A 14718-nucleotide genomic window follows, 5' to 3' on the forward strand; every position below is an offset into this window, starting at 1 on the left:
ATCAATTTTTTGGCTATAGTAATTTGTCATACAGTGCTAGAAATAAATTTTAATAAAGCAGTATTCTATCTATCTATCTATCTATCTATCTATCTATCTATCTATCTATCTATCTATCTATCTATCTATCTATCTATCTATCTATCTATCTATCTATCTATCTATCTATCTATCTATCTGTGACCTTCAGTTATTTTTTGTTCTGCTATGAGGGCTGAAAAGATTTTGTCTATCAAAAACAAAATATAAACACACACAAAACACCCTTAAAAGCTTGTTTGTGATGATTTATTCGTCCTCATACATTAATTTCTTTTTTCAGGTGATGATGAAGGGAATTTTATCAAGAGCGCTGCCAGACAAAACAAACAATTTCAGAGCGCAACTTAGGACATTTTTCATTATTGTCTTGTCCTTCATAGACCTAAAATTTGTTTATTGGTCGATTTAATCATTTGCATTAAAATAAGTAATTACAATAATTATTAGGTGGAGCCCTTTTGTGTTGTTTTGCCACATAAACAGCTGTGGAAACAGTTACATTTATCTCATTCTGAAGAAAAATAAATATTTTTTTTAATTGTTTTTCTTTGCTGAAGGCCGAAAACGAGCCAAATAACTTATTTAAGGAAACAGGCCTCGAGTTGAGATTCAGTGAAATAATCGGTTCATGTATCCTGTGACTCATACTTTTCTTATGATTGCAGCAAACTCTCTGAACATTCATGTTGAGACACAGTAGAGTTGCATTCTGTCAGGTTGTGAAACCATAGACAAGATCTCTGTCGAGTTCTGACACATGCAAACCTCTGCAGCAGCTGTTGCATAACCTGGCAGCGCCAGGGTCATGCTTGTGAACTACAGGGAGTGGTCATTTAGGGTCTTTGATAGCCCATTGTCCCAACAAAAGGAATGTTTCCAGTCTCTCCCCGTTTCGAGTGGGACAAGATTATGTTGAATTTCCACTCTGAGGTTTCCACAGCAATCCTGGGAAAAGAATGAACGCCCCTATCTTGGTTGCAATCTCTCAGGCCATTGACACAGACATTAAAGTAGAGGTTTGTGTTTGTTTGTTGTTCCAGATTTCTTCCACTTCACAAGCTTGTTTTCTCCTTGACAGGTAAGTGGAGTAAAGCACACATGCACACCAGACTTCTGGTCCTTGTTTATCCAGCTGCAAATATTGCACCATTTTTTGGTGCCAGGGTGACTGATGTGTGATCAGGCAGGGAGGAGGCACCCCTGGTATTCAGTAAAGGTAAGGCACAAAAAAAGAGTAAGGAAAAAGAATCAGAGCCAGACATCCTGGAATGCAGCCAGACCTTGGAATGGACCACCCCCTAACGCCACCACCCCCACCCACACCCACACCACTAGTGTGCCAAATACTGTTTTTTCATCACTTCTTTCCCTTCAATTCTTACTCAGTTTGTCTTATGCTGCATTTTTACTTCCCACCCTATCTGTTTTCCTCTCCTCGCTCAGTGTCTCCCATTGTGTATGAATCACTGCCCACTCATAATACCTCAGTGATTATTGTTAATGTCCTGTTCATTTGTCTTCCCTGCAGTTGCGTAGTTTCTCTTTTTCTTGTTCTTTTTTTAACCTCAAAACATTAATTTCTCAACAAAGACTAAGTTAAAAGCCATTTGAATGCAAGGCAACTGTTTTTAATTGCTCACAGCAAATGCACACATGCATTATAAAAACAAAGTACTTTTTTTCTGTTAATTATTATTATGTTCCAAAGCAAATGTTGTTCCAGGCCATTCTCACCTCAGCTCCCAGATACAAATCTACCAAGAAAAGACATTACACAAAGTTTCTTCATAAAACAACATAGACATAAAGGAAAAGGGATTCAGACTCCCATACAGTTTTATTCCTTTATGCACTCATCATTTCTACTCCATGGAATTTATTTAACTTTGATTACTAAAATATAAATTAATTATTATTTACTGATGCAGTACTTTTTTTTAAATGTTTTGCAACTTTATATAAAATAGTAAAATGTCCCCCATCATTACCAGCTGAAAAATTAAACAGATGTGCTAATCAATGTTAGCTCTGACAGTATGATCCAATGATACAGTGTGTGCACAACTGCCTGGATTATAACCATCTGAAGCTGTGACAATCATGAAAATCCAGGTGACATTTCATTTTCATTTATTTCATTTAATTTATTTATTTATTTCTCACATGGCTATGCACAAGCAACACAAAATTTTACAAAAACAAATCAAAAGCACATCTTAAAGCACAACCATGTTTGAATAGGAGCAGGAAGAAGAAAACTTATAATACCTGCCCCTTTTTAAAACACAATACACCAATAAATAATTTATCAGTTACCTATCAGTCGTCAATGGAATTACTCATATATATGTTACATAATAGCCGTCATTCAGCAGATTCATACACTCTAATTATATTTATACATATACACATATATATTCACATACATACACACACATATATACATATACCTATATATCCATACTCATATACACATGTTTATACACATACATGTATATACTTATAAACATTTAATTGTCATGAAAATAATTAAAATGAACAATCTCATTTTATCTTCATTTTATGCCCTTGTTGGTTTTTAGCAAAATGCTATTAGTGCCTTTGTCAAATTGCCAAGTTCAAGTTATTGAGTTCTTCTGTCTCATTTGGTTTAAAACAAAAAATGTGCCAACAGCATTGTTGTATTGTTTGGCTTTGCAACTAAATCCAGATGTTTTAAGAGGGTTTATTAATTAAATGAAGTTGGCTGAATATTATACATTACCACAACAAGGTCAATAGCTGATTGTCAGAAGAGCTTGCACAGTTTTATTATTATTATTATTATTAAAGCATTGAAAAAATATTGATAGGCTTTGTGACATTTTATCTGCTGTCTGCTGGAAATGGTTCTTGTGATAAATTAAAATGTTTGTAGCCAGCTCAGATAGTTGCGATGAGGTGGTTTTGTAATATTTACATCAGAGATAATTACACTGAGCTTTAGACTTACATAGAGTCTCAATCTTGCAATAACTTCTACCTCAAGGTGAGACTGTTTTTATTGTTTTGTTTTTTTTTGTTCTTCCTTTTTGTATAAATAGGGGCAAAGTAATTTAGGATTTATGTAGCTTCTGTGGTGTAAAATATAGTTCACATAGGATTTTGAAGCATTTTTCACAAATATAAACATTAAATGCATCCTGCAGTGGGGATGCTAAACTGGCCACACACAGAAATCTGCAAATCTGATGTTTCAGATAAACCTCGTGTTGGACAAGAGCCTACTCATTTGTGAATCCAAAGGTCAAATTTCTTTGCAGCCCAACTGGCCTCCACTACAAGCCGTGCATCAGACTGCAGTGCTCTGGTCTCTCCTGCAGGTGTCAGGCCAATACACATTACAGCTCTGTGCAAGACCAGACTGAAATGCCCTGGAGGTGTAAGATTCCCCCACGTTTTCTGACAGCAAGCAAATCAGCATCAGCTAGAAATGTGATAAAAGACAAGAGGGGTTGTAAAGTGGAAATCCATTGATTCTGACATGACTAAAATAGACTGAAAGGTTTCTTGAGGAAAATGGACACATGAGGAACAGTGTGGGCGCAGAGGTATTTCTAAAGATAAATCCTGCCGTATTGGCTGTGGTGGTCTAGACGATAGACGGGTTGGAGTGTGAGAGAATGTAGGGTAATTGTAAGAGAGGAGGAAAGAGAATTGTAAATAATAGACGACAGTTGGGAACTCCTCGTATGCAAGGCTTTGCCTTGTGTAACTGCAGTGCACACACACACACAGACATGCCATGAACACAGAGACTGTATGCCATTTATACATTAATATAAAACATCCATAAAATATATATGCTGGAGAATTTAATCTAGAAACTACAGCCAAGTACATCAACACATAATTTACACCAACTGTGTCTCCCACTGGCTAAAAGAAAAAAGTTAATCACATAAACTCAGCTATTAGAACGCCTTATCAGACTGCCTCTTTTCATAACAAAATTTATATCTCTCCCTTGTTCCCACCCACTTCTTACACCCCTTCCCTCCTCAAAAATAAACCTTACAGTAATTCCCTCCCATCTTTTGCTACACCATCCATTAATGTTTCCTCTTTTCTCCCCCTCTATTCAGCCCCTTTGCTTCTTTCATATTTTCAGTAGCTCTTCACAAGTGAAACCTGATGCTGACCAGTTCTCAGTTACCCTTTTCTTTCTGTTCTCAAGAAATGCTCACATTCCCCCTCAAAACGTTGTAGCAGCTCCTTTAGGGCACATGTGTAACACGTGGTTCCAATTAGAGTAATACACTCAAGAAGCAGTTAGGTTCAGCAGAGCACAGAATGAAGACAAAGAGGTATGAAAAGTGATAAAGACAATGGGGAATAGAAAAAAAAGAAGCAGTCTGACCAGCCAGAGTAAGTTTTTTTTAACATTACTCTTTAAAATATTTAAAATCCATTCATTACCCCGAATCTTCCAACTGCCTCAACAAGACAGTATTGAAGATGTTATTCATTATCCTTAAGGTGCAACCTACACAGCAGCCTGCCAGGAGCTGACACACAGATAGCGACAGGTACATAAAAAGCACTGATTACAAGAATTAGATTTGTGTGAGGGCCCCAAGATAACATGAAGCAGGAGGTGCTGCATCTCAATTCAGTGCAGCATCATCACTCTAGATAAAAAAAACAAGAGACATGCTGACAGGAACATGATAGAAGTTGTCTGTGCCATGTGTTGCAAGGCACTTTCATGTCATTGAACTTGCTTTGTTAACATGTGTGTGTGTGTGATTGTTTGAAAGGAGATGAAGAGGACAGAGATTTTTCTGAATGGCAAACATATCATGAATGAGATTAGTGTTTATTTCTTTCTCTACTCGGACTTGTCTTGCATTGAGAGTTTAGATCATATATTGCCATGTTGTCACATATGGATGGTCTGTAAGTTTATAACAAGGCTGCAACTGTCATTGATGCTCCACCAAAGCAAAGCACCTCAGTAAGTGCATGTTTCCAGAGTGTTTGATTTGCCACTTTGTTTTTGGCAGCAAGATTGTGCAGAGACTACCAGGCTGAATTTTAATATATTGTAGAGGTGGAGCAGATCCAAATCAGAAAAAAATGTATTGCAGTAAGCTTTCAGATGCATTACTACATCCATTAGACAGCTGAAAGGAACCAGTGGTTATTGATGATGTGTTGGAGGGCAGTTTGTTGTTTGGTTACTGAACAGAAGTGGTATAGGTATGAGAACCCGACCATTTTCGTTTGTTTGGTTGTTTCTGTTTTTTTTTTTTTTTTTAGGTAAAAATGATCTTTTATTAATAAAAATGACTAAATCTGAGTAAAATCCAAGTTCCACTTTTCTACAGCTTGATGAAGCCTCTTGTTTATTTATTTACAAACTTAAAAAAAACAAAAACAATGAAGCAGCATTTCAAAGCCACTTTTGAAATGTTCAGCTTAGTAATCATTTACCAAGTATTTAGTAAAGTTATGTTAGTGTTTGTCTCCACCTTTCACTTCTAATCAAAACATACTTTCACTGCTGAGGAAAGAGAAAACTTCAGTTTTCTTTAACAAGAGGAGCCTGGTTAAGAGGGATAAATACATCTAGATTAACGGAAAATATTAGCAGAACACATTTAATGTCACAATTTCATGCAAAGAGAATAATTCACTGATAGATCTTGCAGATTTCCAGACTATGACTGACTCAATATGATGGGCAGAAGGTAAATAGAGAGTCAGGAAAGGAGAGAGAGTTGAAAGCAATTGTCAGTTTGTTAGTAACAATAACACATACCAGTGTATTTTCTAAACCAGGCCATATGAATAAAACTGACCCCTATAGCAGCCATCTCCTACGCCCCAGTGGAAAACTGACAGAGTATGCTATAACACATCTATATATAAACCTACAGTACATGGGCTGGATTATGTATGATTTGTTATGTCTGTCAAATCACACATCCGCTTTAATCCCCTTATGGAAACATTAAAACGATGCCCCTTTATCTAATTTTCATATCTATCTCCCCTAAGTGACTCACGTTTGCCTGTCAGTTGTCTCCATCCATTCTGGAGTGCTAATTTGTGTCACACAGGCTTGTCTCCACACCTCTCCTGCACGATTCCACTATTCTCTGCTTTCCTTCCCATCAGTCACCCCATCTGCCCGTATCTTTTTTTTTTTTGTCTTTGTTCTTCCTCCCATCTGTCCTGCTCTTTTCCTCCCAGTCGTCTTTGCCCAATGTAAAGTCAACAAAACATGACTGACCACACATGTACCCTCCCTCTTTCAGCTGTCGTCTGTACACACAGCCTCACAGTGTCCAGACTGTGCCTGCTTCTTTTGGGCAAAGACTTAGAAACAGCTCACATCAATTTGTAATCAGCACAGAAAGCAGCAGTGGGGCTGACCAGGCGGAGAGTGGATGAGAATGGAAAGCAAAACAGGGGGGTGGGGGAGCAAGTCCAAGTTTTGTTATGAAACTGAAGTCAGAAAGGTTGATTGAGAAGGAAGGTGGAGGTATTTAGGTGTGGATGGGTTAGCGATACATACACAGGTCAAATGAGAAAGAGTAAGCTGTGGATAAAACTATGGGGGATGAGGCAAGGGAAGAAAAAGAAGCAGGAAAAAAAGATAATAGATTCAGAGAGAACAGAAAGAGAGAAATAGGTGCAGAGATGACTCTGGGCAGATCAGTTCAGGGAGATGAAAGTGAAAGAGGTGGAAACCCAGCAGCAGCATGACTGTGAAGGAAAACCCTCTGCTGTTTCTTTTTTTTTTTTCTTTTTTTTTCTCTCTCTCTCTTCTTCTCAGGACTCTTCAGTGCTGGTTGATATGCCTGCAATTTTTGAGCGATCATAAAGGGGAGGTGGAAGGGATGGAGGGAGGGAAGAGGCAGAGGGTGATTGAGGGGGGGTGGATTGGGGAGAGAAAACTGCTGCAGCACATTGTCAGGCTGAGCGCACACAGGAGAGGGAGACAGAAAGAATCCCCCATTTTAGCTCAACAATATTACAGCAGTGCAGAGATATCTACAAGAATGGCAGTTTGACACTCGCCACTGTGCTATTGATATTTGCAGTGGAAACCCAGTACACACATCAGTCAGTCTAATTGTTTTAAACCCTGGTTGGGTTATTACAGTTATTTTGATCTTACTGTAATGTATTTATTATCTAATCAGATTTATAGCTCAGATTGTTTAGATAGAGTGAATTTTTTTTGTAGGAATATAAACTGAATGTTGCTCAGTTATTGTTACAAATAACTGATGTTGGTGATATCAATACCAATAGTTGGAAAAATATTTTATGCAACATGTATTTTAAATATTTCTAATGATGCTTTACATCTTTATTTAGTCCTAATCTATTCCCCTCAGGCATACTGACTTACTAACCGGATCTCTTCTAAGACACCGCACTGGAGAGGGAGAGTAGAAGTGAGGGAGGGCGAGGGAGAGAGTGATCGAGCAAGCGCAGGAGGGAGAGAGAAAAAGAGAGAGCACGGCAAGGCAAGAAAAAAAAGAAGCCGAGAGAAAGAGCGAGTCGCAGGAGGAAGAAGGAGAATGCACGGTGTCTCGGTAACACTTCCACGCTTGTGTCCAGGGCCTTTGTGAATACACCATGGGATGCATCGGCTCCAGGAGACTGAGTAAGCACGGCTCCTCTTCCCTCTCTTACTGCGGGATAGAAGCTGGGAGGAGTGGGGGGAGATGGGGTGAGAGGGAGGTGGAGTGGCGGAGAGGATGGGGGTCCTGCAGGAGCAACCAAAGGTTCTGTGTTGAGACTAGAAGCTGTCTTTTTATGTGTTGGAGTGTAAGAGCTGCTTGTCTCTCATTCAGTGTAGTATGTTGGCAAGCCGTGTGCATGTATGGTCACAGAAGCAGCACGCGCAGCATACAGGCAAGATGTCAGTGACGATATGTGTTAAAATGTGCTACTGTGTGTGGTTGCATCCCCCACTTCACTTCCCTCCCCCCCTCTTCCTCCATCCTCCCATCCCTTGATTTATGATGCTGTTTGGCAGCATGTATGTGTGTGAGTAGGAGGCAGAGGGATGGAGAGTAGAGAAAGGCAAGGGAGGGAAACGCTGTGTGAGTGCTTATTTATAGAGAAGCATGGCTTGGAGGAATTGAGAAAAAAGACAAACAGGATAATGCCATTGTCAGGGGCGTTCGCACAGTTTGTTATTATTTGCATGAATAATAGGGGATGTGGGGGGATAAAGAAAAGAGCAGGAGAGGAAGAATTTCAGTGCAGGCGGGCGGGCAGAGAGGAGGGAAGGGAGGGGCAAATACATGCAGGCGAGGGTGTGTAGCATTGATGGGAGTTTTCAGGAGAGGACAGCCCTGGACAAATCCATACTTCTCATGTTAAGTGCAGTAAGGCAACACCAACACTGCTGCTAAGAGGGAAAAGACTGGGATGAGTTGTGTTAAATTCTTATTTTAGCTAGGTAATCAGCTGCTTTCATGAATGTCATAAACAGATGTTGCAGTGCACATTCAGGTCCTTAGAATGAATCACTCAAAGGTAAAAATAAACACAGACCTTCTTTGCTGTTAAATATTAATGTGCCACTTAGCACATCAAGCTCTAAAACATATTTATGCCAAAACAACACATTTCTGAAGAGTCCAGCATTTACAGGATTTTCAGGGCCAGCATACAGATATTGTGCTTGTGTGTTTTTTTAACATGTACATTCTTGATGAAGAGGATTTAAAAAATAGCCAGAATATGCAATTTTAGAAAAAAAAAGAGTACTACATGACACAGTTAGGAAGCCAGGTGTGAACTGAATATAGCAGAAACAGCATTACAGTGGCTCAGGCCATCCAGATAACATTATGTGACTCATTGCACACCAGGGGAGGAGATTGGGATCCTCTGTCAACACTTAGGTCAAGATGCAAAAAACCATAATCTCGGTGATTCTAGGTGCTGGAAATAATGTGATTGAAGGAGACAGAAAGATTTAGAAAGGTGCCACATTAATCTGATTGTGTGCCACCTGAATACTGATGCTCATTTTTTTATATCAGTGATTGCAGAGGCTTAAAAATTCAATAAGGGGACTCTAGGAATGGTTAGTGATTAGGGGTTGTGATAAAGGATAATGTGCATGACAGCACTGCAAGCTGTCTGTCCCATGTAGTGTAGATTATACATCTAGCAAAGAGGATGTTTCCCTTCAGTTTGCAATTGTTTTTAGAGCACTGTAATGCACTGCAATCTAAGACAAACATAAACAAACATTACTTGAAAGAAGGGTGACCAGCAGTTTTCAAGCTGCTTGACACTGTGATTCTCCTGTAAGCAGAAGAATCAGTAGCAGCTCTGCCAGTCTAGAGGTGTGGTTATGTTTATCCTGAGTGAGAATGGCTTTAGTGTGTGCTATTGATCGGCCTTCTCAACTGCAGTCCAGGCTGCCAAGCAAAGATCAACAGGAGGAGCAGCAGGCAGCAGGACCAGGTCTGTTTCTGTGTGGGAGTAGCCCTGATGTATCCGTCTGTCCTCTGCTAACACTATCTCCCCGAGCTCCATCACATCACTGAGTGGACTTCATGATTAGGCTCTGAAATCACACACTGATATGGTCTATTCTCTTCCAATATCCAAGTACGCCTGGGCCCAGTAAGATGATACAGTATAATGCAAGGCATCCTGCTTGTTAATGTTTAATTGTTTAATGTTTTTTTTATGTATGAAGTAACACAGAGATTGATAGTTTGAATGAATGGCTTTGGTCCATCTTTAAGTTATGTATAATAGTCAGTCTGAATGTTTTTAAACAAAAAAAATCTTCACGAAAAAGACATGAGAACATCCAGACTAAAAAGCAGCAAATGATAAACTGATATAAAGCAGACAATACCAGTATGAAAACTTTCATTTTTAAGTGAAAACCTATGGTTTTCTTCAGAATTAAACACTTCTTATTTGTCTTATTTGTTCAGTCTACCAATAAGATTATACAAACTGAGTTTGAATTTCAAGAAACCTGATGGATGAAGTGTTACATGGGCCAAGGAGGACACTTTTCATTTTAGTGCAGATCCATGTCACTTAAAATTTTCAAGATAGACCTTGGCAGAGGATATACTCACCAGGTCTCTTTCTGTTATTGTGGAATTTCACTAACTATAGTGCACATTAATAGCTGTTATGTGTAATGGTAGTGGCAATAAAAAAAATGTGTAGACTTCTTGATTTCTCATCACCATTACTGGGTCAGGCAAAAGCAGTCAGTAGGGTGATGCAGAATGCCTGCATCCATCCATCACCCCCTCAGAGAAGTGAAGGCTTTGAGGTACAGTAGATTGGATGTGTACATTCTTTTTAACCCAATCAAATCAACAAAATTATTACTTACTAAGATTTTCTTTATGAATCAGTAAGTGTGCACTGCTTAGATTATGCTTAGCTGTGTAAAATCCTACAGGCAAACACGATGTTGGTGTAATTCTGTTATTGCACCATTATGATGATCACATTTCTAATGCGGTGTTGTTAATTCTATTAGTGATCACTATACTAAAAGCTGCACATCAGAAGCATTTTCCTGTACCCACTTACCAGGCTGCGCTCCACCCGTGACTCTTGAAACATTAATCACAGTTTAATTTAGGGCATTGTGAGCAGTGTGACTGTAACTCATAGTTCAGGCTGCAGTGGTGAAATTATAGGTGAGAATGTGGGACAACATCACAATCCTCACCCGTTCATGGTGCCATCCAAACAGAGTGTTTATGTCTGTTCTTGTCATAAGAAGCCACTGTAGAAACAGAATTTACAGGTTTAAAAGGTGCCACAAGCCTGTTCTGTACAGTATGTGTGGGTGTTTCTGGACATATTTGTAGATATTACATTTTTCAAATGCCATCAAAGTAATGTTCTCTAATCTAAACAATGGGTTTAATTTAGTTTTCATAACCCTACTTGAAAAGTCAATGAGATTTGAGAACCTTTCTGTTTAGTTTCAATAAAATACACATACTCTCTTCTTATAGCTAATAATACTCAGCCTGAGTGATTGTGTTTATGTGTGCTTATGTTTATTATGTGTTCATGATGGATGGACCTATGAATAACCCTCAGCTTATCCCTTAAAGGACAGCCCACTTGCTAAAACATATTCATATTACATGTGGGTGTGACTGTGGCAAAAGCAGCACTGTTACCCAAACAGTTGCTGATGTCCTGCTGTTTTTACAGCTGTGCTATAGAGAGGGATTCCCTTCCATTAAATAAAAAAATCAAACACCCCCACTATGCTATGCCTTTGCACACCCTCAACAACTGACAGTCTGTCCCACATTTCCATTTTGTTGTTGCCTCTAAAGTGGAAAATATGGAATAGGTAGAGGATGATTTATTGGCTCTTTTCCAGGTTGGAAAAGCCTTGTGCACAGGAGCACATTCAAGGTGAATGACTCAGTGATGTAGTATCTCAAACACACAGTTGGACCTGATGACCCTTACCTTTAAGAGTGTGTTGGCATATGTGCATCTGTGCTCTAGCAATACGCTGACAATCTCAAGGACTCCATTGTTAAACATATGACAGTAGGTTAAGTCTTTCACTGCAGATTGATGCCCTTTTTTGCCATTTCTTTAATGCGTACTGTTATGATTTTCCTTGTTAGTAGAGATCATGTATGTAGAAATACTGTTTAATGCATGTGTATATAGTGTGCAAGTATAATTTTGCATTTGTGTGTGTATGTGGCAGATGAGAAATAAGAGGCCAATGTGTGGGCACATGATGGCAGGAACTCTATAAACACTGTGACTCAGCCACAGAGTGAGTTATGAAATTGAAACATAATGCTGTGAAGAAGAAATGTTATCTCTAATATTTGATCTGTGTGTAGTGGAGGGGTTTGTGTGTGTACTTATATGCATTTGTGGATGTGTACAACCATTAGTGTGTGACCAGTAATGAATGTTTCAGTGTTATGCTGCTACTTACTACTTCAGCACTGATAAAATAAGGCCATGTTCTCAAAGACAGGAAGTCAAGATACCTAGATATCAAAGAGCAAAATATATATATATATATATATATATATATTTTCTGCATCAAATTATCAAATCTGATGCACTTAACTGGTTGATTTTCCTTCTGCAAATGTTCATCATTCATTTGAAAAGACTTGGATGATAGCATCTATTTTCCCCTGTATTTCATGGTCTCAGTGTCCATTATATATTTAGCAGGGCTGTAAAATGTTTATGGGAATCATAATGCTGGGCAGCAGCTACTTGTGCCAACATATAGCTGGCTATAGTTTTTTCATTATTACAGTCAACAGTGTGCATTTGAGTGTACTGTGTCTGGAGACACTCTTAGCTTACTTTCCTCTTCCAAACTCTCCTAACCATCTGGGTTCTGGACCTCAGCTGTGTTTTTGTTGAACTCTGTGGCTCACTAAGCCAGCATCTGCACACATAGCACTGCAAGAGGGCTGATAGTCAAACCGGTACCCCATCGTGGCAACCAGCCTTACTGCAGCTGTCACGGTAAACAAGCACCAAACCCCCTGGTTCCTTGCTGTTATTGCTGCAGGGCGCTTGGAGTAAAAAAGACAGATGAAGCTCAATGCTTCCCACTTCAGTGGGAGCTGTCAAGCCACTACACCCAGAGTCAGAGTTGACAGTACAGCCGCCACAAATCTTTGGCTGTTCGTTACACACGGTCGCTTTGCTCCCTCATTTTTTTCCTCTTCAGTCGCTCAGCCCTCCCTCCCACAATGTCCATCGTTCCCTCTCCTCGCCTGAGCTAAGCCCGGCTCCCCTATGACCGCAGGGGGTATCCAGTGCTGCACCACTGTGTGTGCGTGGGAGGAAGGAAAGTGCCGGGGGAAGAGAAGCTGGCTCAGAGCTGTAGTCATGTGCTCTGTTGTTGTTTCCTAAAGAAGGAATCCTGCCTGCCTTCTCAGGAGCAGAATAACACGTTCACTTACTGAGCTGCTGAGAGTCCAATAGCATCACCTATCAAAGGACAGGCATGCAGAGGATGCCATAGCTAAAGGAACCACTGAAACACTGTGTAATGACTACTGACCCATCATCTTAAAGATATTCTGAGAAATACAACAGCTCAGTATAGTCATACAAACCATTGTGCCTCACTTCACAATTATACTTTAATGTGATCCTATATGAGGAAGAAGCTGACAAACGTTAGATAATATATTTAGGTAAACACACTGCTTAATGTTTCAGTTCCACTGCTGTGTGAAGGCTGCAGGGCTTCTCAGTGGTAGTTTGTACTGCTGCAGTCCAGCAAACTCTTGAGCCATGTTGTGATTCATGTTTGGAAAGAGTGACTGCTAATCTGCTAATTGGCTGAGTGAGGCTGAAGGATGGAGAGGAGAGAGACAGTGAAAGCGCGAAAGTAGAAGAGAGGGAGCAGTGTGAGTCTCTGTGCATTACACTACATGCTGCCAGCAGCCAAATGCATATGTTCATGTATAGTTTTTGTTTGCAGGGCAGATTTTTAACCCAGATGAGGGAGAAATCTGGGACACTCTCCTCCACTCCAGCAGAATATGATATATCTTTCTGTCTAACCGATTAGAGCCAATAAGTAACCACCACACACCACAACGCACAGAGCCAACATTCAAACATGCCTGGCTTTGTCTTTTGAGGTTGTGTAAGTTCATTTCCAAATGTGAAACAGTGCTTGAATATAAATGTGAAAAGGGAAAGCACTGATACAAAGGCATGCCTTTATTTAGATATTTTCACAGTTTTATTTTCAGTAACACAGATTTCTCATATTTAGAAGGAAGAAGGTGCATTTGCAGCTCTGAGAATAAAACAAGTATCTGCAGAGTATCTTTACCTTAAAGTGCATAATTGTTCATAAAGCTGCTAAAAAAGTCATTAATATTTAAATATCTATATAATATAAAAAATTCTAAAAGTACAATTAGATCACCATTTTACATTAACACTAAAAAACTGAACACTACACAGTTTTTCCAACAAAGCCTTAATGGATCTAACACATCAACACAAAAGACATCTCTTGGTTTTCAAATGGAGTGAAGTTTAATTAAGTCTTTATTTTTTTTACCAGTTTCTATCAGTGTGGAAATATTTTTAGAAAATATTTTGAAATTGAAGCTATAATCCAGCTGTTTAAGCCTGTGAGCTGTGCTGCACTCCCTATGACCTTGACACATAAGCTCACAATTGCCCTGGTAAAGTGTAACCGAACAGCTATTTATACATGCATTGCACCTTCTCTGAAGATGCCCAGGTAATAAGGGAATCAGATGCAGAACTGACTTTAGAAGAATATCACAAAGTGGGTTGGAAAAACTGAGCTAATATAAAAAAAAAAATAAAAATAAATAAAATAAAACTAAAAATAATTCTGAAATGGGAAGATTCAGGGGGTGAATACTGTAATCGATATACAAATTAAACACAGTGGTCTTACTTGTAGATGTCGAAGTGAAGGCAGACCATTTCTGTAATAAAGCCTATCCCTTGTCTCCTGCCCTTGCAGAGATCTGATGTGACTGAGCAGGGTTCAGAGGGAAGGGCAATATCTGAGTACTCAATACAGACAGAGTGGAGTTGATGTTTCTGAATCACTGGGTCAGTGGGTCACAGACATTGCTGGACATCCAGAGCAAATGACTG

At 39.3% G+C, this 14718-nt stretch overlaps 1 protein-coding gene across 8 annotated transcripts in view; it reads left to right on the forward strand.

Annotated features, from left to right (window-relative positions):
- Positions 1-569: 569 nt before the first annotated feature.
- fam131bb (family with sequence similarity 131 member Bb) overlaps positions 570-14718 on the forward strand; it is a 29206-nt gene continuing 15057 nt past the window's right edge. For 2 of the 8 annotated variants that reach the window (XM_041987899.1, XM_041987900.1), the window contains exons 1-2: positions 570-1120; positions 1206-1258. Coding sequence is in view for 5 of the 8 variants with exons in the window: in XM_041987897.1 (XP_041843831.1) it covers positions 7678-7705 (28 nt within the window). In the remaining 3 variants the exon portion in view is untranslated. Of the gene's footprint in view, positions 1121-1205; positions 1259-7477; positions 7706-14718 lie in introns of those variants that run through there. The other 6 variants (XM_041987897.1, XM_041987903.1, XM_041987904.1 and 3 more) reach the window with 5 other exon arrangements.

The sequence above is a fragment of the Melanotaenia boesemani genome, chromosome 6 (genome assembly GCF_017639745.1).
Source record: "Melanotaenia boesemani isolate fMelBoe1 chromosome 6, fMelBoe1.pri, whole genome shotgun sequence".
Lineage (NCBI taxonomy): Eukaryota > Metazoa > Chordata > Actinopteri > Atheriniformes > Melanotaeniidae > Melanotaenia > Melanotaenia boesemani.